Source organism: Colius striatus, chromosome 16, assembly GCF_028858725.1.
Source record: "Colius striatus isolate bColStr4 chromosome 16, bColStr4.1.hap1, whole genome shotgun sequence".
Classification (NCBI taxonomy): Eukaryota; Metazoa; Chordata; class Aves; order Coliiformes; family Coliidae; genus Colius; species Colius striatus.
Window position 1 is genome coordinate 1478185 of NC_084774.1, and position 27140 is coordinate 1505324.

Here is a 27140-nt window from a genome sequence, read left to right on the forward strand (position 1 = left end):
AGCCTCCACACTCTCCCTGGGCAGCCTGGGCCAGGGCTCCCTCACTCAAACAGGGAAACAGTTTTTCCTTATGCTTAAGTGGAACTTCTTGTGTTCCAGCTTCATCCCATCACCCCTTGTCCTGTAGCTGGATACAACAGAAAAAAAGTGCTGCCCCAACCTCCTGACACCCACCAGTGAGATATTTGTAACTATTAATGAGATCCCTCCAGTCTGCTCCAGACTGAACAGCCCCAGGTCCCACAGCCTTTCCTCACAAGGAAGATGCTCCAGTCCCCTGATCATCTTGGTGGCCCTGCACTGGCCTCTCTCCAGCAGTTCCCTGTCCCTCTGGAGCTGGGGAGCCCAGAACTGGACACCGGGCTCCAGATGAGGCCTCAGCAGATATGGCAGAGTAGAGAGGGAGAAGAACCTCCCTTGACTTGCTGCCCACACTCTTCTGCATGCATCCATTCTTGATGCAAGGTCCCTTATCCTCCTCCTCCAGTCTTCACTGTGTGTGAGTGAGCACAGACGGAGCCGAGCTTCTTTTGTCACCTGAGTTTTGAGAGTCCTGGGACCAGGATGGCAGTGCTGCCAGGCCCAAAGGAGAGCTGTTCACTCCCCACACAGGTGTAGCTTTGGACCAGCTTCCAGTGCTGCTGCTCAAGAGCCATGGTGGGCAAAGCAAGACTGGCCCTGAGCTCGCTTTGTGCACTGTACACCCCTCCCTGCTCTGCTGCCCCTACACAGACAAGGCAATTGGGCAAACCCAGTGGTGTCCATCCAGCCTGTGAGGCCCTGGAAATGCTTAAAACACTGTGCCCTGGCAACCCAACTGCTGGTGGATTGACCATGTTTCATTTGGCTCCTGGCTTGGATGTGTTTCTTGGGGCACATTCCCATGGGTTATTCACTATCTGAAGCAGGGGCAGGTTGGCAGGAGGCCACAAACCTGGGTCACCCTTTTACTTTACTGTGGCTATAGCAAAAGGACTTTAGGGAATAACTTAATGCCATCAGGTAACAGCAGCCAACAGGGGTGTGGGGACACCGGCTGGGTGGCCGGCAGGGGTAAAGGCCATCCACCATGGAGGTCTGTGGTGGGGAGTTTCAACTGGAGAAGACTGCCAGAAATGCCAGGAGTGGTTTTCAGCAGGACTGGACTCTGCAGTGGGGGTTTTGTCACCGTTGGGAGCTGTGACTGGTGTTGGTGTGCTCTCCCAGCAGGAAACCTGCTCTGGGTGTCTGATGTGATCTTCATATGTGTCTGCAGCCAAGTCTTGAGGTGTGATGCGGGTCCTTATTCATCCTCTCAGGAGCTCTGCTGTGAAGACTGATTTCTATCCCCATTCTACGGTGGGAAAATCGAGGCACAGAGGGCTCTGATTGCCTTTGAGGAGCTGTCTGCAGCATGTGGCAGTTTCCTGACAACGTGAGTTTGCTGTGCAGGATATGAACATCAGCAAGAGGGGAAGATCTGTGCTTTCAGGAATGCCATCTCATTTTTTTGGCTGTCTGCCTTGGGATAGCCTGAGTTTGGTGCTTTTTGGTGCATAGCTCCCAAGGAGTAGCCTTATAAAAGGTTCTTTGAATGGGCCAGCTGTCAAAATCTACTGCTTGTGCCAGCTTTCGTACACCTTCCGTGCTAATAAAGGTGCTGTGGACCAAATTATGTGCCTGGTGGCATCTTTACAGGGCCAGTAACCTTGAGGCCTTAGGCAGCTAAGTGAAGTTTCTACTGCTTGTGCGTGAGAAATGAAAGGCAGGAGGAAAATGTGCAGAGTGTGCAGGGCACTGGTTTCTGCTGAAACCTCTAGATCCCTCCTGATAGCTGGAGAGCAGCTGGGTGCTTTGCCCTGTTGCAAGAAGCCTCTGAAGCAGCTGACCATAACCCTTGTTCTCCTACAGGACCAGGAAGTGTCTCCCTGTGACCACTGGTTCAGGTAGCCAGTAGGAGCTGAGCCCACCATCCCATCTCTGCTCAGGGGTAGCAGCCAGGCACTTCAGAGAAGATCCTGCTTTTAGCACTGAGAGTGTGTCCTTAGATCTACTTTGCATGTTTCCATCTGAAATGTAGCTAGGATTGTGTTGTGACTCTGCCCTGAGGCTTTGCACAGTCTCCTTGGCAGTCTCAGCATGCACTGCCCTTGGTATGTGAAGCTCCCTGCCTCGTGAAGGAGCAGAGTGGGTATAGAGCCCCAGAATAACGAAGAGAAGTTGCCCAGGCAGCTTATTTATTGCCAGTAAACTGGTCCTGCAGTTGTGTTGAGCTGCTATTATGTGGAATATGCTTCTGACTCCCAGCAGACAAGGAGAGAGGCTGAGAGCTGCCTGCCTCTGGCCAGGGGTGGTAGGATGTGCAGGATGCTGTGGAGGTGGCACAGTCTGCCACAGGCTTTATTGACTGGTGCAGCTCGGGACTCTCCTGCAACACATGGCTGCAGATGCTGCATTTTCCCTTATTTTCGAGTAGAAAATGGAATTGCTGAGAGTGTGATGGGTGTAGTGGGAAGGCTTTATGGCCTCTGGCACCCCCCGTTTCCTGGACAACTCATTTATGTCCTTCCTTGTTAGCTTGCTGGTCAACATGCTGGGGCTGGTGAGTGTGTGGAAGGAAGACTTGACACCAGTGCTGGAGAAATGGCTCGTTAAGATTTGTCAGACAGGGCAGTTAATTTGGTGGCCTGGGTCAAATGGCACACCAGAGCATGTTTGTGTTCAATGGGGAGCAGAGGCCTGGGGAATGGGCTTTGCTGATGGGGCAGGAGCTTGAGCTGGTGCTGCCATTGCCAGGGCTGCACCAGCCACTCTCAGCCAGGGGATGCAGGAGCGTGGGCTCGGGTCTGCCGCCCACAGCAGCCAGCCTGACTGCCCACTCCAAGGCCAGGCAGACCTGGCCTACCTCCCCTCTCTCTTTCTTGTCTGCATAGGTACTGAGCTGGAGAGGTTTATCTTTCACCTTGGTGCTGTTGAGAATTAACATCCACTGCCTAGGGCTAATGAGAGACCAGAGCAAGAGTCTGGGCCTGCTGATCAGAAGACAGTAGATGTAGGCTTGAGAAAGGTGTCTTGCTCCTGGCGGCCCCTGCACCGGTGGGCAGCAGGGTGATGGTGTGTGAAGCTATTGCTGGGTGCATCCCCACGGAGGGGAAGGGCTAATGGTAGGTGCATCCCTGCGCTGCAGGCCAACACCTCTCACCCTCCTGCGCTGCTTGGGAGCGACGCGTCTCCTCCTTTTGAGCTGCTCGTGAAGGCAAGGAAAGAAATGCATTTTAGGGTGAGCTCAGACCTGGCTTCCCTCTCTTTAGCAGCAAGCTGTAGCGCTGTGTCTTCCTGCACATACTGGCTGGCCAGGCGTGGCTTTGTGTTTCATGATGTGCCTTTGCTGAACAAAACAGAAGGTGTTTCCTTCCCTTCTGCGGCTTTTGCTGCCCATATGCTGTTGGTCCCTTGCTTGCTGCTGTGCTCACTGGAGTCTAAGCCAGCCCTTGGTTCTTAGCCCTGTGGCACTGTGCAGCATAACTGCTGAAGGTCATTGTGGTTACAGTCTTGGGTTAGGAGCTGCATTTGAAAACTCTTCCCAAAGGAGCTATTGCTGTTTTTGCCACGTGAGCTTGTCATGAGTCACGAAGCACGACTGACTGAAGCTGCCTTCCCGGGGGCTGCATCCAGCCTGCCTGTGCTGTCTGTCCTGTTGGGTGCCAACAGAGCATCCTCTGTGCAGCGGCAGCAGCACCGTCCCAAGTGTCTGCCCAGGGTCTCTGACGTGGCTTTAGGGCTGAAAGCTTGCCTGGGAGGGCTGGGGAGCAGAAATCTTGTTGCTGAAAAGGCTTTTTGGAGGGGAAATGCTGTGCAGCATCACCATGTTCCTTGTCCCAGAGAGCAAATGGTGAGGGGACTGTAGCTATTTCTTGTCTGCCTGGCAGAGTCTCGTTGCCTGTTCCCTCATGGGGTGGTGGAGCTAGCTGTGCTGGGAAGGCACTGCCTGGCTGGGCTGGCAGGATTGCTGCATGTGCTGGGTGTAGCAGGTCTCTTGGCTTCCCTGGCCCCACACAATTAATTCTCACCTCCTTTCTGTTTTTTTTTTTAAAGATTAAAATCTTTTAAGAACAGAAGAACCCCGGAGCAGGGCTGTGATCACCAGGGGCTGTGAGGTGCTGAGATGCTCTGCCTGGCCTGCCTGAGGGGCATTTGCTCTCTGACTCTGGATTATTCCAACCACTTCGTTACGTTCCTTTCTTCTCTCGCTTCCTTGCTGCTGTGCTCAGGGGAGTGGGGCTTGTGCCCCATTCCCACCGGGGCCAGGGAGGGAGTGTTAGGGCAGCTCTGAAATGAAGAGCACTGGGCAGCTCAGCGAAGCTTCTGTCCTTGGGAGGCTGAAGGGGCCTTGCTTTCCTTAGCTGTGTGTGCAGAGCAGGCAGGCTGCCTCTCCACAGCCCCTGCTTGGCAAGGAAAAAATGTATGCCGTGGCTGCCTGGCAGCAAGCTCCCAGGCTCCCCAGCCCCCTGCCTCGCTGCTGCTTCTCTCTTACTAAACTATCGGGTTATTTTTAACTTGGAAGAATTACAACCCAAGATTTGCATTCTGTACCCCGGCGGAGGGCTGGAGGCAGGACGAGGGGGAGGCACTGCGGAGGGCTGGGATGCGGCTCCCGGCTCCCGCAGGCCCGTCTCCGGGCGCTCGTGGCTCTGCCGCCGGGCTCCGCACGCTGCCCGGGCTGCGGGGCTGCGCCCGGGGGCTCGGCTCGGCTTTGCAGCCTGGATTCCCGTGGTGAGTGCGAGGAGCAGCTGCAGACACGTAAACAAATGCTGCTGCGGCAGGCTGTGGGGAGAGAGCCGCGCTGTCAGGCTGCTTGCGTGACAGCCTGCGGACGGGTGGCTTCTGCCGGGGGCTGGGTACCTCCTTCAAAGAGTATCCCGCAGAGGAGCTCTGGGGTGATGGAGCGTGTTGGGGAGGAGCAGCCGGCTGGTTGCTGTTTTGCCCAGCGGAGGAGGCTTTGCTGGGCCAAGCAGCCCTCCCTAACTCAGCTCGCTGAGAGCTGGCTGGGAGGAGCCAGGGTTTAGAAGTGTCACTCTGGCGCTGTGTTTCTCTTCCCCCTCCCCTAGCTCTGCCCCTTCAGTGCGTCGCGGGCGGCTGTCGGTGCTGTCCCCCGTGCCTGCGTGTCCCCGAATGAGGGGGAGCACCTCTCTAAATCCGGTGGCAGGGTGTCTCTGCAGAGCCCCTTCTCTGTGCAGCCCACAGGAATGTGGTTGCCTGGGTCCCTCTGGATTGCACCACAGACACTCAGCCTTCAAGCTCCGGTAGCTCTGCCGGCTGAGACGTGTCTGTGCAGCCCTGCCTGGAAACAGGAATTGATAAGGCAGCAAGAAGCAAACAGCACCAGGGGACTGCAGATGTCTGTGTCTGCTGTTTGGTGCCCTGGAGAAGGGTGTTGGTGCAGCCAAGTGGATGAAGGACAGGACAGGCTCTGAGTTCTGCTCTCACTCTGGCCCAGCCAGGACCGTGTGTCCTTTCCTGCCGTTCGCCTGTGGTGTGGATGCATCGGGTGGGGAGAGTGGCTGATGCCTGGGCTCTGCTTGGTCATCCTGGGGCTTGCTGCCTGTGTTGCCAACAATTGAGGATGGAGAGTGCTCTGGAGACTCCTCTGATGGGCAGGTGCTGCCAGGCCCTGGGGACCTCTGCTTCAGCATTCCTGGGAGACCTGGCCTCTTGTCTGCTGCTCCATAGTACTCCTAGTGATTAGGGCAGGAGTACCAGGGCAATGCTGCAAACCTCTTGGCAAGCAATGACCAGCACTTATTTCCCCTGCTGTCGTCAGGCAGAGACACCCTTGCTGGGAGTTCCTGCTGGAGCAGCTTTATTAATGCCTCAGCTCTGCAAAGGTCTAAAAGGTTTCACATAGTGCCTGACCCCAATACAAAAATGGCATGGCTCATTGTCATGTCTGTGTGGCAGGGAATGGCTCTGCCTTCTCTTTCCCCAAGGCTCTAAGGTTTATTGTCAGGCATGATGACAACAGGCAGTGGGGAGCAGAGTAGCTCTTGGGCTGCCAGGGCTGGGGCAGCACCTCTTCTCCACAAAGAGCTGCTTCTGCAGCTAATATGAGGCACTGGGGATTTTCCTGCTGCCCCAAAATGGTGTGTACACAGTAGGACAGCTGCTGACACTGACAGCAGAGTTGGTGGCGTGGGAGAAGACCAGGACCTTCTACTTGTGAGACAGTCTTCCAAAAGTTCTTGGTCACTCCATGGCCTGGTGCCCTTTGCTGCTGCCTTGTGTCTGGAAGGGCTGAGCAGGGCCCTTGTGCTGTGGGAGCTGGCTCCCACTCTACAGAGATCTGAATCTTCTCATTGGTCTGTGTTTTGATCTTTGCCAGCCTTTCTCAGGGCAAGTTAGCATGTCTTGGTACCAGAGCAGCAAAGCTGAGCCTCACTGGCTCCATCTGGGCTAGCTATGGTCCAGGAGCCTGACTTACTGCTGACCTGCAGGCCTGGACAGCAGTTTTGGACCTGGCACCCCTGACTAATCTCCTTCAAGCTATGTCCAAACACTGAGTAGATGAAGCACTTCTGAGGTGCTTCAGCAGAGCAGACCTGCTTGTCTGAAAATCTATAGTTTTGTGGTATGGCTGTGCAATTCTCTTCTCTTCTTTGTCTTCCTACTTGTCCGCCAGGGCTGCATGCAATGTGTTATGACAGTTTGGGATCTGTATTTCCAAGGGACTATTTCTGTAATAAAACTGTAGGAGAGAGGAAAAGGAAAGGCCACGTGATGCTGAGGAGCTGACTGAGGTGCACTCCCATCTGCAAGGGTAACCAGAAGTCTGGTGACAGGGGAAGGTTGGACACTTCCTGATGCCTCAGTCTCAAAGGAGCTGCTGGCAGTGAGACCTTGTCCTTGGCACCTCCCCAGAGCCCAAGCCTGCTGTGCTGTGCCTGCTGCTGGGATGGGGAACCTCGGGCTGCAGGGAGCATGGCTGGCAGACGGGCTCAGCCTGGAGACGGTGCATCTTCAGTGGGACCAGTGCCAGAGTTTGGGCCATGAGGCAGAATTTGTGGAGCTCACTATACCATTCTAGAGTACTTCCCTGGTTTGCAATAAGCAGAGAGGCCTCCAGCCTGAAGTGTGGGGCTCCTGTTCCCCACAAATGTCTTTGACAAATCGCCAAATGAATTAATCTTCTGGTCTGCTATGTAGGAAAAGTGGCCAGGGAAACTGCTGATGTCTAAAAGATCTGTCTTAGCTCCTGCTGAGGATGGGCAGTTGAGATACAGACCCCAACTCATCTTGTCAGAGTGATTTAGGGTAGCATTGTAAGCCTGCAAGTGTCCCTGCGAGCTCCCATTTGGCAGTGTGGCACCACCTTGGACTGAATGGAGTTGCTGGAGGGGCCCCTCACCTCAGCCGTGGTGTGAGGCAGGCTGTCAGGAGCTCTCCCTCAGACCTGGGACCCTGCTGAGATGAAAGTGCAGCCTTGTCTGTATTTTCATTGCTCTGTTGAGATGTGGTGTGCAGGGGGCTGAGTGCCTTGGTTGTGTCAGAGAATGTTTGTCACTGCTGTGGTCTGTAAATCAGAATTGAAACGTACTGTGTGGTGGCACGTGTCCACTTACAACTGACTGCTCCTGCTGCCTGTGACCCAAGGCTGCTGCCTGTTACTGCTCTTTGCTGCCACAGCTTTGGAGGGGCTTCAGGGCAGAATTCTCTTGGGAAGTGAAAAGAAAGCCTGCAGATTTTCTGAGTGTATTCTCACTGGTGTTTCTGGCACAGAGTGGACGTGCCCACTGTGGGTGCCTCATGTCCTTCAAGAGGTGGCTTGTGAAGCTGCTCACTCTTGGAGTCCCAGCTCTGGTTGTGCTTCATTTTTCCCCTGGAGAAAGCCACATGCCCCTTTGTTCGTCCTTCCAAAGCGGATCTCCGAGGACCTGGCGCCTGGATGTTGATTTCTGCTTTAACTGCACACATTGTTTCCTGGCTGCAGCTTATTTCTACAGAGAAAATATGTTCTTTTTCCCCTTTGAAGAAGGAAGCCACCTGCGTCTCAGAGGCAGCTGAACGTGGCTCTGTGCTGCAGGGTTGTGCTCTAATAAAGTAGGAAAAAACCTCCTCATCTGTGCTGTGTGCTGAATAAGGAGCTTTCTTGGGCACATGCCATCAGATTCTGCAGATGCTGAGGCCTCTGCTTTGTCTGAGTTTGTAGCCCTTTTGCCTGTTGGTGACAAGCAGCAGGGCTGTTCTGGGGCTGCCGGTGTCTGCCAGCCTCCAGGGAGGTTCTGAGCTGCAGGTACAGCTGTGTGGGGGGCTGGGGGGCCGGGGGCACGGGCCAGGCAGCAGGGAGAGGGAGGGAAGGGCTGGCAGATAGTAGCCAGGGGAACGGAGCTGGGGAGTGAAGGCAAAGCAAAAGCAGGACTGTTCAGAGCTGCTGCCTCCCACCTTCCTCACCACGCTGCAGATGTGATTTTGCTGCAGGAAATGGAAGTTGCTCTTTGGATAAGGGCTGTGAATAAAACTCCCTTTCTGGAGTGCCTCGCTGTGTCTCTGGCCCGGGGGCTGCTGCAGCCTGTGGGGACGCACAGCGCTTGAAAGCCTGCAGTGGGGAACGCCAGCCTGCACTCTGAGACTGTGCTTGGAATGTTTAAAGCAGTCTGTGGGGCCTCTCCTGGGTGGTAGTTGTGTGGATATCTTGGGAGGGGAGAGGGAAAGGCTGGGGCAAGGCTGAATGTGTCCCCAAGGGAAAGACAGGGGCAGCCTCTGACTGTGTCACGTGCCTGACTGGTTTTGGGGGCTGTTCCCAGTTTTTATGAACTGTAGAATCATTTAGGTTGGAAAAGGCATCTAAGGTCATTGAGTACAACTATTAACCTCACACTGCCAAGCCCACCACTAAACTATGTCTCTTAGTGTTGGATCTGTGTGTCTTTCCGAATCTCTGCAGGGATGAGGATTCCACCCCTTCCCTGGGCAGCCCATGCCAGGGCTTCACAACCCTTTCAGTGAAGAAAGTTTTCCTCAGCCCCAGCCTCAACCTCCCCTGGGGCAACGTGAGGCTGTTTCCTCTTGTCCTGTCACTGTCACTGGGGAGCAGAGCCCGACCCCCAGCTCCCTGCAGCCTCCTGTCAGGGAGTGTCAGAGAGGGCTCCTGTCTGCCCTCAGCCTCCTCTTCTCCAGGCTCAACACCCCCATTCCCTCAGCCCCTCCCCAGCCCCTTGTGCTCCAGCCCCTTCCCCAGCTCAGTGCCCGGCTCTGGCCACGCTGCAGCCCCTCAGTGTCCCTGTGGCAGTGAGTGAGGGGCCCAGCACTGAACCTAAGCTTCATCACGTTGCACCATTCCATCAAAGTGTTTGTCCTGTTGGAACCCTCAGAACTGTCCCTGTTTGGCTGATCCTCACTGGTTGTGTATGTTTATATTATATGGAGGATACCTTTTTGTTGAGTGTCTTGGTGCTCTTATATGAGCTCAGCCTTTTTTGGGGGATGCCCTGCCAAATCAATGGGAGTTTCGGAGCCCACCAGAAGACTCTGGTGAAAGGCAAGTGAGATACCAGCTGAGGGCAGCCTGGATGGGGCACGCTCCCATTGTCTGCTCTTGGCACATAAACCCTGTGGGCATGGTCCCCTTCAGCTTGTTAGCACATGCTATGTTTTCAGCTGGTTGGCTGTGGAGCCCGTCAGACTTGTGGGCCAGTCTAATTACAGCTCCTTCTGTGAGAGAGGGTTTAATGTAATTCAATCCTGGGTGGTGGTGCTGAGCCTCCTGAGCGCAGTTGGAATAATCCTTGTCTAGCTCTCACTGTTCTGCAGTGCAAATCCTTGCAGTGCCTCAGGCTGGCTTTTTTTTTCTGTAAGGTTTCAACAAGATCAGATGTTGTTTTTGAGGAAGAGGTTCCAGAAAAAGGCAGAATTTGATCTTTTACCTGTCCCTGTAAAAATTCAGCCAGCCTCGGAAAAAACGTTTGATTTTAACAACTGCTGTTTGTCACTGTGCTCTGTTCCCTTTGCACCTGAATGAAGAAGGGCAGGAGCCTGTTACCATGACTGGCTTTGTGTTGCCTTAAATGGGCAAATTGTCCCTCTCTCAAACTTGGTCGTTGTTCTCCTGCTGAGCCTTAGACAAGGACACCCAGGCATTGCTCTGGTAAACATTTCTCCTATCCCAAGTGTCTTGGCAGTTGCCTTCCAGCCCCACTCCAGCAGTCACTCTCATGCTTCAGCCCTATCCCTTAGCCTTCATTTTCTTGAGAATGGCTGGGCATGACCCTGAAGCCACGGCGCAGACCAGAGACTTCTCCTAGCGCAGGTCTGTTGAAGGTTCCCTGTCGGCAGCCCCTTTCCAGCCCTGCTCTACCTGCAGCTCCAGGCTTTCTCTTGATCCTAACTCTCCCTTTTTGGGGGCAGCTGTAGAGAAGGCTGCTGAGCCATTTTCTAGACCAAAGGTTTGTCTGAGACCTCCACTTTGCATTGACAGCTCGTTTCTATCCCTGCTTCAACGGCACCTCAACACTTCCTCTTCCCATCAGTGTTACCCTAAGCCCCATTTTACAGCTGAACCTTTTGACAAAGCCTGCTGTACAAAAGATGCTTCCCAGACAAGATCTCTTGGCAACCTTCAGTGGTCTTTGGCAGCTCATTTCTGACTCTGTTCCAACTGAAACCCTAGGCTTTCATTGTCAGCCTAACCCTAGTTCTCACTTTCCATCTGAGCCTTAGACGTGGAAACCCAGATGAAAGCCTTCTCCTAGCCCAGGTCTCTTGGCAGCCCTCGCTTACCTTTGACAGCACCCTTCCAGCTTGGCCCCAGCAGTAACACCAGCCTCTCTGCTCCTTGTTTGCCTGCTGGGCCCTCAGGAAGGGCCTCCCAGCCATTTTCTGGGGAAGGGACCTCAGGTCTCTGGGCAGCCCCTTTCCAGCTGTGAGTGTCACCCTTTCAGTCCAGACCCCGACCTGAGGAGCTCTTTTCCAGCTGAGCATTAGGGAATGCCTCTGAGCCATTTCCCAGTCCAGACCTCTTGGCAGCCCTCTCATTTTGGCAGTCCCTTTCCAGCCCCGTGTGAGCTCTAGACTTTTCTCTGAGCTCTAACCCTATTTTCCCAGCTGAGCCTTAGCCAGGCCCCCCAGCCGTTTCCCTGGTGAAGGCTTTCTCCCAGGTGAGGCCTTGCTCAGCCCTGCTGTGCTCAGGCTGGTGCCCCCTTGCCCTGCTGCTGCTGCACCGCTGGCTTTTCTTGTTCTTTGCCATAACTCTGGTTTTCCTGAGATGCCATAGAGAAGTCTCTTACCAATTACCTGGACCAGTGATTTGTCCTAGGCAGGTATTTTGCAGCCCTTTTCCAGCCCCACTCCAGCTGCACCTCTGGACTTTGTCTCAGCATTATCCCAACCCTAATCTATGGCTGAACGCTGGCCAAGGTTGCCCTTGTGGGAGGTTTCTACAAGCCCAGGTCTTTCAGCAGCCTCCACTGTCTTCTAGTGAGCCCTTTCTAGCTCCTCCTGAACTGCAGCTTTTGTCTTTCTCTCAACCCTAACCTTAATTTTACATCTGAACCCCAGACAAGGGCTGCCAGATGAGTCTTCTCCCAGGCCAGGGGTTTTGGCAGCTTCCCCTTTGCTTTGGCAGTGCTCTTACAGCCCCACTTGCCTCAGCTGCCCCGTGTATCTGCAGGTCTCCTTCCCCAAGCTTGCCAGTGATGCAGAGCAGAGTTAAGGTTTGCTGGGCTTCCTTTCATGGTACCTTAACATTTTTTTCATGCAGATTTCTGTTTTGGTTTTTTTTAAGTCAGAAAACTGTCAGAAAACTGTCAAAGTGGAGCTGTCGGACAGGGATTGTGCAACATGAACTCCCCTTTTCCCCTTTCCTTCTCCTTCACAGGGGGAGCATGGCACAACAGCCAGGCCTTCTGTCTGCAGGGCTGGCAAGGGATGTGGATGCCAGCACAGACGGGCTGCTCTTCCCCAGTTTGGGATCCAGGCTTTGGGTTTGCGTTCTGGTGTTGCAGCTTTTCCTATGGAACAGCTGCCTACAGTGGTTCAATCAATAGTGCTCGTGCAAAACCTTTGTTGTAGTGTTTTCAGGCTTTGGAGTGCCTCAATCGGTGTCCTTGGAATATCTGCTTGAGATACAGTGTGGTTGAAGTTCAGCCAAGGCCTGTGAGCACCACAGCTCCTGGCTTGTGAGGGAGAGGTGCTGGTCAGAGGAGATTGAGGGGTGATCTTATTAATGTTACAAATCCATCAAGGGTGGGTGTCAGGGGGCTGGAGCCAGGCTGTGCTCAGGGATGGCCAGTGACAGGGCAAGGGGCAGTGGGCACAAGCTGGGACAGAAGAGGTTCCAAGGAGACACAGGGACAAACTTGTTCCCTGTTGAGGTGAGGGAGCCCTGGCAGGGGCTGCCCAGATGGGCTGTGGAGTCTCCTTCTCTGGAGACATTCAGCCCCAGCTGGATGAGTTCCTGTGTGCCCTGCTCTAGGTGCTCCTGCTCTGGCAGGGGGGCTGCACTGTGATTCTGTGAGGTGCTGATCTGTGGAATGGGGAGCAGATGCTCCTGCTGCTGCCCATGGAATCAGTGCTGCTCCAAAGCTGGCATCGTGCACTGCTGTAAAGAACATCTTCATGGGCACAACTGATTTTACAGCCTATAAAGTAGGTTTAGGGCTCTCGTGGCTTTTATAGTTGACCTCCAAAGGTTTCGTGGCAAATAAGCCAAGAGCAGGTTGTTGGGTGGATGTGATGAGGGCTCTGAGTGCTGAGGCCAGCTCTGGCGCAGGCTGTGGCCAGCAGCGCTGCGCTGCTCTGGGAAGGTGAGTGGGAGACGTTTGGATTGTGCCTGTGGTGGGTATCTGCTCGGTTTATGTCTTCCTGGCAGGAAACTTCAGCTTCTGAGTCTGGAAAATTGTTTCAAAAAAGCGAGTCTGAGGTTCAAACCCTCTTTGGAACCCTTTCCTTGTCTTGAGCAAAGCAAGACCCTGAAGGAGCGTCAGAAGCTGCAGGCCTCCAGCACTCAGCCTCCGCCGCCACAGCCGCCTCTAGCCCAGCAGTGCTCCCAGAAAGCTGAAAATAGTTGGTGCTTCCCATCCCCAGGGCAATTAGTTGATCCTCTGCAGCTGATCTGAGCTATTCTGAAGTTAGCAGCTGGCTGTGGCAGGGTGCCTTCTGGGGGCTGTGCACCCCTAGAAGCCGGCTGGCCTCTGGAAGGGGCACACCCTGTGAGTGGTCGCCAGGCAAGCTGCTGGCTCCAGTAGTGCCCTGCCAGCAGCCCTTGCTGCCAGGCCTCTCCTGATGGGGCCTGGGCTCTTCTGTGCTGCCTGAAGACCTGCAGCTCTCAAAAGGAGCTGGAGGTACAAGCAAGCTTCACGCGGTGCTCCCCATGGCCAGCACACCAGGTGATGATGTGTATGAGAAGTTATTCATTCTTCTGTGCTAACATTCAACACTGTCAGTTTTAGAAGCAAAGTTATGGGGGCTGACACGTGGTTAGTGTCTGTCTGGGAGTGTTGTGCCTCCCGAGCTGCTGCCTCAGGATTTCCCCCCTGGTTGCTCTGGGCAAGGAGATGTGTGTGGCAGGCAGCGTGTTCCCGGACAGTCTGACGCAGCAGAACAATGCTGCTTGCTGTGGTTACACACCACTGGCTGTGCAGTGTGGAAATTCACATTTGAGATCATTGTTTAAGATGTTGGTGTCTTTAAAATTTCAAAACTTGGCCAAAAAGATGCTTATCACATTAAATTGAGGCACTTCTTTGGGTCATGACTTTGAGACTGCTGTGGGATGTGTCTGAGGTTAGCGGAGGTCTCTTTGGCAGGTCAAGGGGCACCCCGAGGAGGTGCTTGTTTTCACACTGCTTACCAATTGCAGGCAAACCAGCCTCCTAACTGTTGTTGCAAACCACATAGTAGGAATTCTTTGGTGTCCTGTGGCAGTTTGTCTTCTAAGATGTTGTACTTCCAGCATGGTGACCTGCAACACTTCTTAGGGCCCTGCTGCGGGGTTTCTCTCCAGTGGCTGGGCACACGCTCGCTCCAAGGGCTCTGCCACAGGTGCCCATCACTCAGCTCTGCTACTGGCCCCAGAACTTCTCAGGTTGGATGGTAACAGGGATATTTTAGGTCACGTTCTGCTCTTTGGGTGGATGTGGGCCTGAGAACAAAGTCTATCGGGTCAGGCTGACCTTGCTGTAACTCCTTGGGTAGGTGAGACTCACAGAGGGGCTCTGAAAAGCTCTCCTGGGCTTGCCCCTGCTCTGGGCAGGCAGCATGGCCAGGGGTACGCTTAGTGAAGGAGCTGGGGATGGTTTCTCGCAGGGGGATGGTTTCACACAGGGGGATGGCTCAGCACGGTTGGAGTGAGAAAGCTGGAAGCTGTTGGTGGAGGTGGCTGGCTGGGCACCTTCTCTGGGCTGAAATGTGGGCACTGGCATGCTGGGCAGGGTCTCACATCCCCTGTACTGGTGGGGGTCTCTTCCTGCTGACTGAGTGGCACAGACTTCCCTGAGCCTTCCTCAGCCTCCTGACGTTGCCCCGTTTGCTCTTGCTGTGCCGGCTCCTGCAGGCACTGGATGTGCCGTGAGATTGCTGATCACCCCAAGCAAAGTTTTGTCTTGTGTTTTCCTGGGGGTTAAGTGCAGAAAGGGCAAGTGCTGTGTTATTTTCAGCTTCAGTCCTCCCTGACTTCGATCTGGCCCTCCTGGAAGCACAGCCTCAGGCATGCAGAGCAGTGGCAGAGAGCCGGGGTCCAGCTGTGTGCGCGTTGCTCCTGGGTTTGCAGTGTGGGGCTGTCTGCCTGCTCTTTTTAGCCCCCTATACAAGATATAAAATAATAGGGAGAGGCACAATAGGTGCAGAAAGCCAAGCTTGTCCTTCCAGCACTGCCCTCACAGGAGCCTGAGGGAGAGCTGCAAGAGGAGGCTTTTGGAAGCACAGAGGAGCGGGGACATGCCGTGTGACATATGGACAGCCCCGGCAGGAGCTCTGATGTTGAGCGGTGCTGTAGCTTGGCTGTTGGGAGATATCTGGGGAGGGGGAACACACAGCCAGGCTGGAGTGTCCACTAGGCAGAGAATTTCAAGGGAACATTGTGGTTTAAAACAAGGAAGGAAGGCGCAGGGATAACTGCAGCCCATGTGAACTTGCCGCTCTGAGGTGGTTTGATCATGTCAAGGTATTGTCTGAGCACCTACTGCTTCATTTCCATGCTTCAGAGCTTTTTGTGAGCCAGAAAGGAGGTTGCCTGTGTAGCTGTAAAATCCTTGCCTGGTATGTGGGAGACTGTGCAGAAGGTGCCTTGAACACCCTCAGCTTGCCATGGTGTTTGCAGAAGTGCACTCTGTTGTGGAGTGCTGGGAGGGACCCTCGGGGCACCCACAACAGGAGCAGGAAGATCCTGCAGGCAGCTGGGCAGAGCGAGTCCTGGTGCCAGGATCCTGCCCATGGGGTTTGCATTAGTACCTTCTCTGCTCTACCCAGGGCTGAATCGAGCTACTCCTGGGGTGCTGTCGGCTTGGTACCTGCTCCCAGCAGACACAGAATGGTGTTCCTGCTGCCCCAGAACATCTGTCTCTGCTTCATCCGGGTGCTTCTCATTCTCCTGGGTGTCTGTGCGGGCTGGGTGCAGGAGTGTGTGCTTCCTGGTCTGGTGGTCGTGTGGCAGATGCACATATCCCTGGAGTCCTTGGTGCTCTGCCTGTGCTTGGGTATCAGTCACGGATTTCCCTTGAGGGGGAGTGCACAAGTGAGCATTTTATTTGCTCAGATCTAGATGTTCAGCACACGGTGTTAAGCAAGCGAGAAGCTGGGTGCTGTGGCACAGAGATGTGCTGTATAGTGCAAAGTCTGGAAAGGCACTTTGGCTTTTGTGCCAGGACCCTCCTCTCCTGACCTACAGCATGTTGCAGACAATGGCAGTTTGTCTTTCCATCAAGTACAAGTTTGAGAAGCGTCCTCAGCGATGGCCCATCTGTGATGGCTTTGTCCCAGGCATGTGGGGCTGCTTTGGGCTGTCCATGGTAGTGCTGAAAGGCAGCCCTAGCACACAGCCTCTCCCAGCTACTGTGGTCTAAAATTGGTGTTTTCCTTTGTCTCTGCTCACAGGAACGAGTTAACGTGCTCCGTGGGCGGCACAACATGGCCAGGGCTCTGCACTCCATAACCTCCAGCTCAGATGCCTTGCAAATGCTGCGGCTAATCTAGGCTGAGACAGGCTGGTCACAGGTGCCTTTGGCTGCATCCCTGTTAGCACTGCAGAGCTTTGTTCTTTTTCATGCATAGTTGACCTCCTACCCTAAACTTAGCTGGTGTGCTTCTGAGACGTGTGTTGGAAGTTCTCCTTTAGCTCTGGACAAAATCTGTCTCTTCACGTGTTGACTGGTCTCGGCTACTGTGGCTCCTCCTTACTTTTGCTCTCAGCTTGTTTTCAACACCCATTTTTCTTGTTCACCTGAAGATCATCTTGGGAAGATCTTCTCCAGTTTCTGAGGGAAAACAGAGGTGAACCACTCCATTTGTGTCATGTGCTGGTGGAGCTGTGTGTGCAGATGAGATAGATGATGGCTCCCTGCAGTGAGCTGTGCTTGCAGGACTGGTGTTGGGGCTGCGTGCCCACGGGATCCTGGCAGCATGTGGGGCACGTGTTGGTGAGCCTCAGCCTCTGAACCGCAAAATCAGTCACCCAGCTGCAGAGGAGAGCGTGGCCAGAAGGCTGGTGGAAGGGGAAGAACACATGGTCATTGCTTGGTCTTGGGTTGGTGTTGGCTCAGATGTGGCATTATTGATAGTGTTTTTGCCTTGTGCACAGATGCTGCAGCTCCTGGAGGAGCCAGGCAGGAGCAACGGGAAACCCTGGCATGGTGTGGGGATGGCTCACGCTTTCAGAACAGTACAAATAAATCCAAGGGAGAAGGATAGGAACCTGATGTGCCCCAAATTGTGTCACTGGAAATGTCACTGCTAGCAGCACATGCTCTGTAGAGGCCTTGACACGAGTTGGTCTGTTCATGGAGAGGGACAAAACGTGGCTTTCAGCACTGCTTTTCTTGTCTCTTGAAATGCAACAAGACAGCTCCCGAGTGCATGGTCAGCCTGCCAGCACCATGTGTGCTCAGTGGGCTCACAGGAGGAGGTACCATGGCCTCAGGAGGGAGGACTGGCCTTTGGCTGCAGCAGCCAAAAGCGCTGGTGGCTGTCTGGCCCCGGGCGTGTTGCAGGCTGGCAGTGTTGGTGTGGGATGTGCACCAATTACCTTGGGTTAAAAAGCCATAAAAACTTCAGCAGGGAGAATAAAACCTCCCCAGTTGTGGCAGTGGCAATAAAGCCAATCTAGCAGCCTGGAGTGCTTGCCGGTGTGCTGGTGAGAACATGTTGATCTCCATATGAAAACCATAAGCTCATTTAGAAAATTGGGCTGTCTCATTTGAGATTAGAGTTTCTCTTTAATCTGCAAATACTTAATTAGCATGGAAATGGCTGTTTAAATGGGGTTCTCAGTGCACGTACTGTGTGCCAGTGTGGTGGTGTTCCCCAGCACATGCGCGTTTCCCATCAGGATGCTGGACAAGCTCCTGGCTGCGAGGCCAGGCAAGATGCTCTGGATGCAGTGGGCAAAGGCAGACTACAGCATGGTGCAGACATGAACACATGCCCTTCCTCCTCACCAACTTGTCGCCTAAGAGGAGATGGCAGGATGTGCTTGTTCCACAGGATTATGAGTGATGTGACGTGTTAAATACCCCAGGTTCTCTCGTGTCTGGAGTCACAGCTGGCCACGGTGACTCTGGCCCCTGGCCAGCACAGTTTAGTGCAGCCTCCCACAAACCAGGGCGGCACGTCACCCCAGAGGTGCCCTGGGAAGGTAAACAGTGGGCTGCAGGCAGAAGGCTGTTTTGGCAGCAGGACCCCAACTCTCCTTTCTGTTGGGGAGCCTAGAAACACCCCTGCTCTGTAGAGCCATCCCCAGGAGCACCAGGCCTGCGGCATCACCAGCTGCCTGCTCTCTGTCCCAGTGAGGAGCCCGTGTCTGGCTTCCTGCTGCTGGAGATGAGGCTTGTGAAGCCAGGCACGGCTGGCCTAAAGCTCATTCCCTTGTGCAGCTTGCTCCTTGAGCTGGCTGCCTCTCTCTGCCTGCAGGCATCAAGGATCCAGTGCCTGTGAAGTAACAGGCAGGATGTTGGTGCCAGAACAGCAGCTGGTGTTAGCAGAGGCCAGGCTGTGGGACTGAACCCCAGTCTGAAGGCAGCCGGGCTCTGCAGCCCTTGCCTGGGCTCTGGAGAGGCAGCAGGGTTGGGCTGGCTGCTTGCTGTGCCACCAAGCTTCCTGGCATCCTTCAGCTCTCCTCCTAAGCTACTGGCAACTGCCTATGTCAGCACCATAGAGAAGGTGGTCAGCATGCTGGGCCCTAGGCCACTGGATATGTGTGATCCACAGTGTATGATGGTGGTTTGATTTTAACAAAAAGCAAACCCTGAGAAGCCATGGCTCAGGGAGAGGAGCAAGCTCCTGTAGGTCACACACTGAGAGGCTTCCAGCCTGGGCCAGTCCGGTGCTGAGGAACTCGCAGCAAGGTTTGTCTTGGCTTTTACCTGGCAGAAGTGGTGCTGAACTGCTTGCTGCCTTGCAGACGATGTCAGAGCCTTTCTCCTTCTCTGACATCTCTTGAGTCCCAGTGAAACCAGCCGTGTGTTCCACTGTGCAGCCCTGGATCTGCAGGCGTGGGGACAGAGGGCTACAGGTGGCCCTTGTCGTCTCTCTCTGGGCTGGCTTTGGCCCTGCCCTGGGCTCTGGAGGAGACCAAAGCTGCACTGGTGAGATGCAATGGCTCCTGGAGGAGTGTGGATGGAAGCTGTCAGTGTCCTCCTCTTCTGCCGTGGTACTGCTGGATCCCGTCCTGGTGCCGGTGGGAGATTGCTGGAGGTGCTGGGGCTCAGCCTGCAGGCTGGCAGCTCCTTGAGGTTGTGGGAGGTCTGCTCTGGAGCTGGCCTGCAGAAACCTGAATATGCCAAGTGACAAGCGAGGCATGCACTGAAGTGTCAGAGAGTCTTCGGGGCAAGGAGGTGACAGGGAGAGCTCCCTGAGCACAGAGGGGACTCTGTGGCTTGACAGGGCTCTGAGGAGGGGGCAGCTTGAGGGAGATCACAGCCTTTTGATTCGGGAAAGAAACAGAGAGCAAGAAGAGAGTGCTAGTGCTGGGCCCTCCAGAAGAAAATGTTGAGAGTGAAAGGCTGGGAAGCAGAGCCAGGACAAGAGCATCTCCTGCCCTGGGAGCTGAGAGGGACCAGATGTGCTGTGGCAGGACACGCGGGGTGCAGGGCAGTGTGCTCACATGCTGCTGGCCAGGAGCGGGAAGCTCAGCACGCAGGAGGCTGCTGCAGCCCCAGGGCCTCTGCGAAAGCTGAACCCAACCCACGTCTCCAACACTCCTGGCCCCAGCACACATCCCAGCTTGGGATGGGGCTGCTCTCCGCTGGAGCCTGGCAGGACCATTCTGAGCTGCAGCCGCTGCGCTGATGGAGATTCCTGCCTGGTCCTTCCTGCAGAGCAGCACGGCTGCACACAGCTTCCAGCCTGGCTGAGCCTCCTGCCCTCTGCACCCTTCTGGGGCGTTTGGAGGAATACAGAAGGGGCTGGCAGGCTTAGAATCCCTGAATGGTGGGGATGGGAAAGGCCCTGCAGAGCTGCTGCAGCCCAGCCCCTGCCAAAGCAGGTTCCCCTCGCTCAGGGGCACAGGAACGTGTCCAGGTGGGTTTGGAATGTTCAGGCAGTGGCCCTGGCTGTCTTGCCTTACTGCCACAAAGCTTGACTTTGTGGGACATGCTGGCCTGGCTCAGCTGGGAGCAGAGTTAGAAGCCTTCGTCTCCTCTCCTTTGTGGGGTGGGCATGAGCCATGGAGCAGTGTCAGCGTGCAGAACTGATCCCTTCGTGTGCTGGCCTGAGCTGCCCACCTGTAGGACTGCTCATAGAGCTCTCCTCTCTGGGAAGAGAAGTGCTGTGTCTGGGGGCAGTGGTTGTGGGTTTCACTGAGGTCTGGGCCTGGCAGGGTGACCTGTGGGGAGGGGAGACGCAGTGGGGTGCCAGGGGATGGCTGGGCCTCGCCTGCAGCCTGCTGCGGTGTGAGTCTGCCCGTGGCAGAGCGAGGGAGGCTCTGGCGTCGCTGGGGCTCATGGGGGGGGGTTGCATGGCACAGGAGGGGAAGGAGAGGCAGGTGTTTGTAGGATTTGTGTCTAAAACACTTGTCAAATACTTCTGTGCTCTTTGGCGTCTGTTGCTGTCACTGTGGGAGCAGACACTGCTGAGGGTTGGCTCCCCAAAAGCATCTGCTGCCCGGAGCAGGGCCAACCCTGAGAGCTCTGTCAAGGGAACTGTGGCTGGGGCTGCTGTGGGAGGGTCATGGGGCTGTAATGTCCCCGTGTCCCTTTGACTGTCTGGTGGCTCTGTGTCCCTGTGACGTGTCTGTCGGGGCAGCGCAGCCCCAGGCAGCCAGTGCCTCCCTCCCCCTCCCCACAGCTCCCCTGGGCTGGGGAGAGGCATCAGAAGAGAAAATCAGGGCTCGTGGGTTAAGAACAAGTGTAACAACTAAATTACAGTATGATAACAGCAATAAGAATGAAATGCAATGAACAAATCCCCAGAAGCAGACAAGTGCTGCCCAAGGCAGTTGCTCCCCACCCACCCACTGACTGATGCCCCGGCAGCGATGCCCCCTCCCCAACAACTCCCCGGTTTCTGTACTGGCCACCGTGGCCTGTGCTATGGAAGAGCCCTTTGGCTGCTTGGGATGAGCTCTCCTGGCCAGGCTCCCTCCCAGCTCCTTGTGCACACACCAGCTTCGCTCCCTGCCCCCCAGCCCACTGCCTGGCGGGACAGGGCGCAGCAGAGAAGCAGGAACGGCCTCGGTGCTGTGCAGCCCTGCTCAGCAATGCCCAAAACATCCCTCTGTTATCAGCCTTCCCTTGAGCAGAAACCCAAACCACAGCCCTGGAGCAGCTGCTGGGGACAAAATGAACTCTATCCCAGCTTCAGCAAGGACACTGTTACCGGTGGTGAGCGTGTTTGTGCTGGGGAGCTGCCACAAGGCCCCGGCCGCCTGGGACTGGGGCTGTGTGTGACGCTCTCCCGATGTGTGATGGGGCTGCTCCTCACCTTCCTGCCGACACAGCAAGGGCAGGAGGGAGCAGCCAGCCCAGCTTTCCCCTGTGCCAGTGTCCAACCTGCGCCCGGTCCCCAGAGCAGGGGGCCCAGGCTGTGTGTGTGCTGGCCAGGGTGCGTGGTGGCCTGGGCAGGGGGCGCTGGCTCTGTGTCCTTGTGTTTGGGCAGTGCCTGTAGGAGCTGAGGCCATCACAGACAGACCAGCTAAAAGGTGCTGCTGGCCATGCGAGATGGTGGGGATCAGGTGCAGGGTGCTGAGCATGGTGCAGGGAGCCCCGTGAAGAATCTTCACCCCAGAGAGCTGCCAGGGTGCTGCATTGCTGCAGATCCCTCGTTAGCCCTGTCTGCTGGTGGGGGACAGCGTGGGGCCCTGGTCACACAGGCGTTTCTGCCTCTGCAGCTGCAGCCTCTCCAGCTGGGCCTAGTGTGTGGGGGTTTGTTGGGAGCCACCTCTACCTGCAGCCCCCCCCTTCCTGGGGACTGGAAGGTGGGTGCCGTCAACACTGTGGGTCACAGATGGGGGAAGCAACCAGCCCACTGGCCCTGCCTCAGCTCACTGGGGAGGTGTCTGCCAGCATGGCACTGCCCCCTCCTTGCTTGTCCAGTCCTTGTCCCCCTGGCAGCTCTTCCTTGGCAGCAGGGCTCGTAGCCTGCCTCCAGCTCCTGCATCCTCTCCACGTCTCTTATTGCTGTCATCACTGCTTCACACAGACTGGTTTGTTTACTGCTCTCCTCTGCTGCTGCAGGATTGGCAGCATCCAACATATCTCTGAGGGGTGCCTGGGGTGGGTTTGGGGCTCTGCAGAGGTGTAATGTGTGTCTGCTAGCCCCAGGTGCACCCCTCCACGCTGGGAGCTCGCCTGCGAGGTGGGTCTTGGCAGGGCTCAGGGGAGTGGTGGGGTCGGGCTCGTGGCTGTGGCTCAGCAGAGCACGTGTCCCCAAGCCCGTCCCTGAGAGCGCTTCGCTCCCGCAGCGTTGCTGCTCGGAGTGACACCAGGATTGGCTCAGCCTCTCGGAGGGGTGCCCAGGGAGGATGGAGTACCTCAGGCTCAGCAGTCTCTTTACTGTGAAATCTTTTTGTGTTGTCTCTTGCAGAAATAACAGCCCAGATTTGATGATAATGAAAATACAGAAAAAAGAAAAGCAGGTTTGTGACCCTCTCTCCTTCTCCCAACGCAGTTGGCAAGGCTTGGGGACCGTGTCCTGTGTGTGAGCTGCTGCAGCTGATGTGTGGTGGGAAGGGGAGGGGTGGGGAGGTGGCATTTCCAGACAGGGATGCAGCTCAGCACTCAACATTTGACCCGAGCTGCAGCCTAGAGCAGATGTTCATGAAGTCTCCTGTGGGCAATTGAGAAGGTGGGGTTTATCTTCAGCAATGGAAGTGCTCTCGATTTGGTTGTGTTCCCTGTGGAGGAGCAGCCCTCCTTTTCCCTCAGAGTCCCTGGTACTGCTTCCTGCTTGCCTCTTGTCGCATCGCAAAACCACGTTTGCTGTGGTTACTAATAACAGGACACTCCAGGGCTGACAGCAGTGGGGAGGTTGGGGAAGATCAGGTCTGCAGGGCTGTGAGAGCATGGCCAGGGAATCTTCCCTTGCTCAGAAACAATCCCACCCCAGCAAGCTGCCATGTGTGAGCTGCCACATTGTATCGTAACTACCTGCTGCTGGGGAGGAGATTTATGAGCCAGTGGTCTTTGTATTAACCATGTGCAGAGGAAGAGGCTGACCATGGGCACTCTGCTGATGGCACAGGACCTGCTCCATGTGTGGAGACACGCTCTGCCTGCTGGGGTGAAATACAGCTGGAGGTATAAAACAAACTGGCCTGACCCGAGCTGATTTGTGTCTGTGCTGCTTTTAATGGGAACCCCTTCAACTGAGCACTGAGCTGAGGGATAAATCTGTTGGGCATCATGGGCTGGTGGCATTTCTCTCCAGCTCTGAAGCAGCACCTTGGTGGTGCTCAGGGCAGCTGCAGGTCACCCCGACGTGGCAGGTTGATGGGGAGGAGGCTTTGGGAGAGGCAGATGGGCTGTGAGGAGCCTGCAGCAAGCCAGGCACTGCAGATGGAGGAAGGGGTGTGTGCAGAGCACCCGTGCTGCAGAAGTACTGAGTGTATCCTAAAGATGCTGTGAAGAAGCAGAGCCAGCCTCAAGGTGAGGAGGAGGGGAGCATGGCAGGTCTTGTGTGCCAGCACTGCTGGGTCACTCCTGCCAGGGCAGGGGGAAGGAAAGCAGGGTGCTTTGGGGCATGGGTGAGTGATTTCTCTCCTCTGGTAGTGAAGCTCAGGTAAGGAATTCCCACCAGCAGGTTTGGCTGCTCTGGAAGTGTGATTGCTGTGATGATGTGGGTTTGGAACACAGCAAAACCATCCTCCCCCAGCTTTTGGAGATTTTAGAGGACTCAGCTGCTGGAGTGTTTTGTGTAGCTGCCCCTGCAGATAAAGCCTGTGAGGGAGATAAGGGCATACCAGTGTGAGCAAGGAGGAGCAGGGGTTGAGATGCTCATCTCCTGAGCTCTCTGAACAGCCAGCAGCAGTGTAGGATGATCCTTGCAGCATGTCACAAGTGGGCTGCAGCATTCCTGGGGTCACCAGCTTTGCAAGGACTGTGCCAAGGTGTACCCAGAAGGGTTTGGGCAGTCCAAAATGCTGCTGTGAATTCAGTGCTTGGAAGAAAGCCGGGCCAAGCAGGGCTTCTGGGGGTAGTCTGGGTTCCTGATTGATGTGGTGAGGGGAGTGAGTGCCTCCCTTCCCTGCCAGTCCACATCCCCTTGGATACCTGTGTCCAGGAGCTCCTAGACCTTGTAAACAGGCTCCTTGTGGAACAAAGAAAGGCTGTTGCCTCCAGAAGTCCATTGAACAGTCTCTGGAGAAGATGAGGTACTTGTGTGGTTCAAGGGCCATGTTTCCACGTGTGTCTCCCTGCCAGCCTCCCACCTGCAGCAGCTCCATCGTGGTCATCATGCACGTGTAGATTCAGGCCTGTGAGTACAAAGCTGGCAAAGTGCTGGTGCCCTTCATGTTGGCAAGAGATGAGAGGGGAGGCATCTGCATCCTTTGGGAATGGGTTATGGATGTGCTCTCTCCAAGAGTGTGGCTGCCCTGAGCAAGTGCCTTGTCCTGCCCATGTCTGCTGTCAGTGGATTACAAAGCCTGGGCTGGAGAGCTGGACTCTGGCTGTCCTGGGAGCCCTGCTGCCCGTGCCTCCTCAGTGTCCCTGCAGCACTGACACTGCATGGGCTGGGATGGCTGGGTGTGCAGGGCACTGCCATGTGGGGCACCAGATGAGGGGCTGCTGTTAGCACAGGCAGGGGCTGTGTTTGCATGACTCCTCCTTAGTAATGCTTGAAAATGTGGTGGGTTTGTCACCAAGCTGTGACTAACTCGTGAAACCCGTCACTTCCCTCATGACTTAGAAGGCTTCATGCCAGGGTGCCTTGTCTGCTGGTGGAGGGGGGGACAGGGTGGGACAGGGGTGCTCAGATACCCAGGGAGCAGTGGCAAGGGAGGGACTTTCTTGGAGGGCTTCAGCAGCACCATCATTCCCTGGGCTGCTTCTCCCATCTGTGTCTTGCTCCTCCCTGGGCACTGAAGAGTCTCCCACTCCTGCTTATTTCTGCCAAGCTCTGTCGGGTTGAATAACCTGAGCAAGATTGGAGTAAAATAAAGGCAGTTATCCCATAGTGCCTGGAAACCTCCATGTCCCACAGCCATGGAACTCCCACCCCACACAGGCTGGAAGAGCAGAGCAGCACTGTTGCCTCTTGGAGAGGGAGAAGGTGGGAAGCCCTGTGACCCCTGAGCTCCTGCCTTGTCCTGGAAGGTTCTTCCAACTGTTCATCCTGGGCTTGGAGGTGCTGGGAGTGACCTGACCCCCAGCAGGGTGCAGCTGGTGGCACAGGGAGGCAGTGGGAGCAGCCCAGAGCTGTGGGCACCGCGTGGCTGCTGAAGCCCTGGCCCAGGCTGCCCAGGGAGGGTGTGGAGGCTCCTTCTCGGGAGGTTTCCAAACCCACCTGGACACGTTCCTGTGCTCCCTGAGCAAGGGGAACCTGCTTTAGCAGGGGCTGGGGAGCTCTGCAGGGCCCTTCCAGCCCCCCCGTTCTGGGATTGTGTGCAGCCCTTGCTGCAGGGTCGCTCAGGGGGTGCAGGGCCCCAGGAGCATCCCTGGCAGCTCTGCTTGCCTTTGCCTCAAGCACTTGCTGTAGAAAATGTTTTTCCTGAATTGCATGGGTCTGTTTAAGTGGAACATGAGCTTTGGTTTTTTTTGCAAACACTGCTGAAGGCTGTTACTAGAACTCCCAGGGGCTGGGGCAGAGTCCTTACAGCTGTGGGAGCCAGTGCAGGGGAACAGGGGCTCCCCAGCCCGAGGGCACTTGGGGCTCAGTCCCAGGCCGTGTCCTTGGGCTCCAGGCACATCTTGGGGTTTTTTTTGTCATGATGAGACTGTCAGGTGCAGGTCTCTGGGTGCTGGGTGTGTGGAGAAGTTCTGTGTGTGGACACCTGTAAGGATGAAGGGCAGGGGAGAGGTGAGCTGGCCGTGTGCCCTTCCCCTCCACCCACACACAGCCAGGAGCCCTGGTCCTGTTCCTCTGAGAGCTCCTTGCCTTGCTGTAGCAGCACACTGCTGCACAGACCCTCTTCTTTCATTGCCTTCCCTGCCTTCCTTCCCACCCTGCCAGGGAGGACCAAGCGGGGAGGACTGCCCCTGCCAGCGCAGGGCAGAGCCTTGCCCCCGTCCCTGCCGTGCCCCGTGCCAGGGCTGGCTGGCAAGGGATGGAGCTCCCTGGCTGTGGCTCGAGGGCTGTGTCTCGGTGGAGAGTCTCAGGAGCAGAGCTAGGCCCCACCTCCGTCACACACGTCCCGTGGCGACCGCAGAGCCTGCTCAGAGACGTGACGGAGGATGGCACTTGGGTATTTTTAGCTTCTGCTGCATTGCATTAAGAGCTGGAAGCGAGGGCTGTGGACACCCAGCGACTAGAATGCAACAGCCCGTGCTGTGAGCAGCACTGGTGGGGGCTGCAGCTGCTGGGGAGGGGGTCAGAGCTGAAGGAAAGGCTGTGTGTGGAAGGAGCTGCCTCTCCTGCTCCTGTCACACGCCTCTGCAGCTGGCTGTGCAGGTTGACTGGGCCTGTGGAGCAGGCAGAGCCGTGGCACAGAGCCTGTGGAGCAGGCAGAGCCGTGGGGGAGCCCAGGGGCTGAGATGCTGGGCGGCCCTGTCTAGAGAGCGTGGAAACCTCTGATGACCCCTGCAGTCAGGGTCCCTGTGGACACTCAAGTAGGACAGATCTCTATGGGGTTTGAGCTGTCCCTAAACCCAAATGCAGGGCCTCTCTGGAGGAGTCCTGCTGCTCCTGGGGGGCTGCAGGAAGGCCTGGCCTGGCCTGCAGCAAATAGGGCTCGAATGGTGCTTGGGTTTGCGTGCAAGGTGGCCCGTGGCATGACCCCTGCTGCTGACTCTGCTCACACTGCCTGGCAAGAATGTGTTGTGTCGACATCATCCGAGCCCAAGATGCAGGGGAGCTGGCTTTGCTTTTGATGATGACCATAAGAAGGGCTCAGCCATGGCCTCACAGAGACGCTGTTCAGACCCTGAGGCTGTGGCAGAGCTCTCCCCTGCTAGGAATGCTGTGCTCTTGGGGGCAAAAGCCTTCAGGACAGGACCCTGAAGCACAGGATGGGCAGTGAGGTGGACATGAAGCTGTTGCTCCTTTTTCCTTCCTACCTGCAAACTCACGTGGTCCTGCAGGTTGTGGGTACAGCTGAGGAGTGGTGGCTGCTGAGGGTGATGGCTGGTGAGGAGTGGTGGCTGCTGAGGGTGATGGCTGGTGAGGAGGCTCTGACGCCCAGCAGCGCCGATGCAGCGCCTGCTTCCTTCCCAGCAGTGCAGGGGCTTCTCACACTCGGGTCCAGGGGAGCTCCTCTCTGCTCCCACCTTTCTGGGTATTGTGTGTCAAATGCATAAGCTGTGTTCCTGTGTTACCTTTGTGGGGCAGGAGGTGCTGCAGAGCAGGGCTGTCGGGCCGTGAGGCAGGAG

At 55.9% G+C, this 27140-nt stretch overlaps 1 protein-coding gene across 7 annotated transcripts in view; it reads left to right on the forward strand.

The window, feature by feature from the left end:
* The window catches only part of CHD6 (chromodomain helicase DNA binding protein 6), a 90130-nt gene that overhangs the window by 8654 nt on the left and 54336 nt on the right, over positions 1-27140 (forward strand). For 6 of the 7 annotated variants that reach the window (XM_062008761.1, XM_062008765.1, XM_062008766.1 and 3 more), the window contains exon 2: positions 22201-22252. The exons of the other annotated variant lie outside the window; for it this stretch is intronic. In XM_062008761.1, coding sequence (XP_061864745.1) covers positions 22220-22252 — 33 coding nt within the window. In that variant the 5' untranslated portion in view covers positions 22201-22219. The remainder of the gene's footprint in view (positions 1-22200; positions 22253-27140) is intronic. 7 annotated transcript variants of the gene reach the window in all.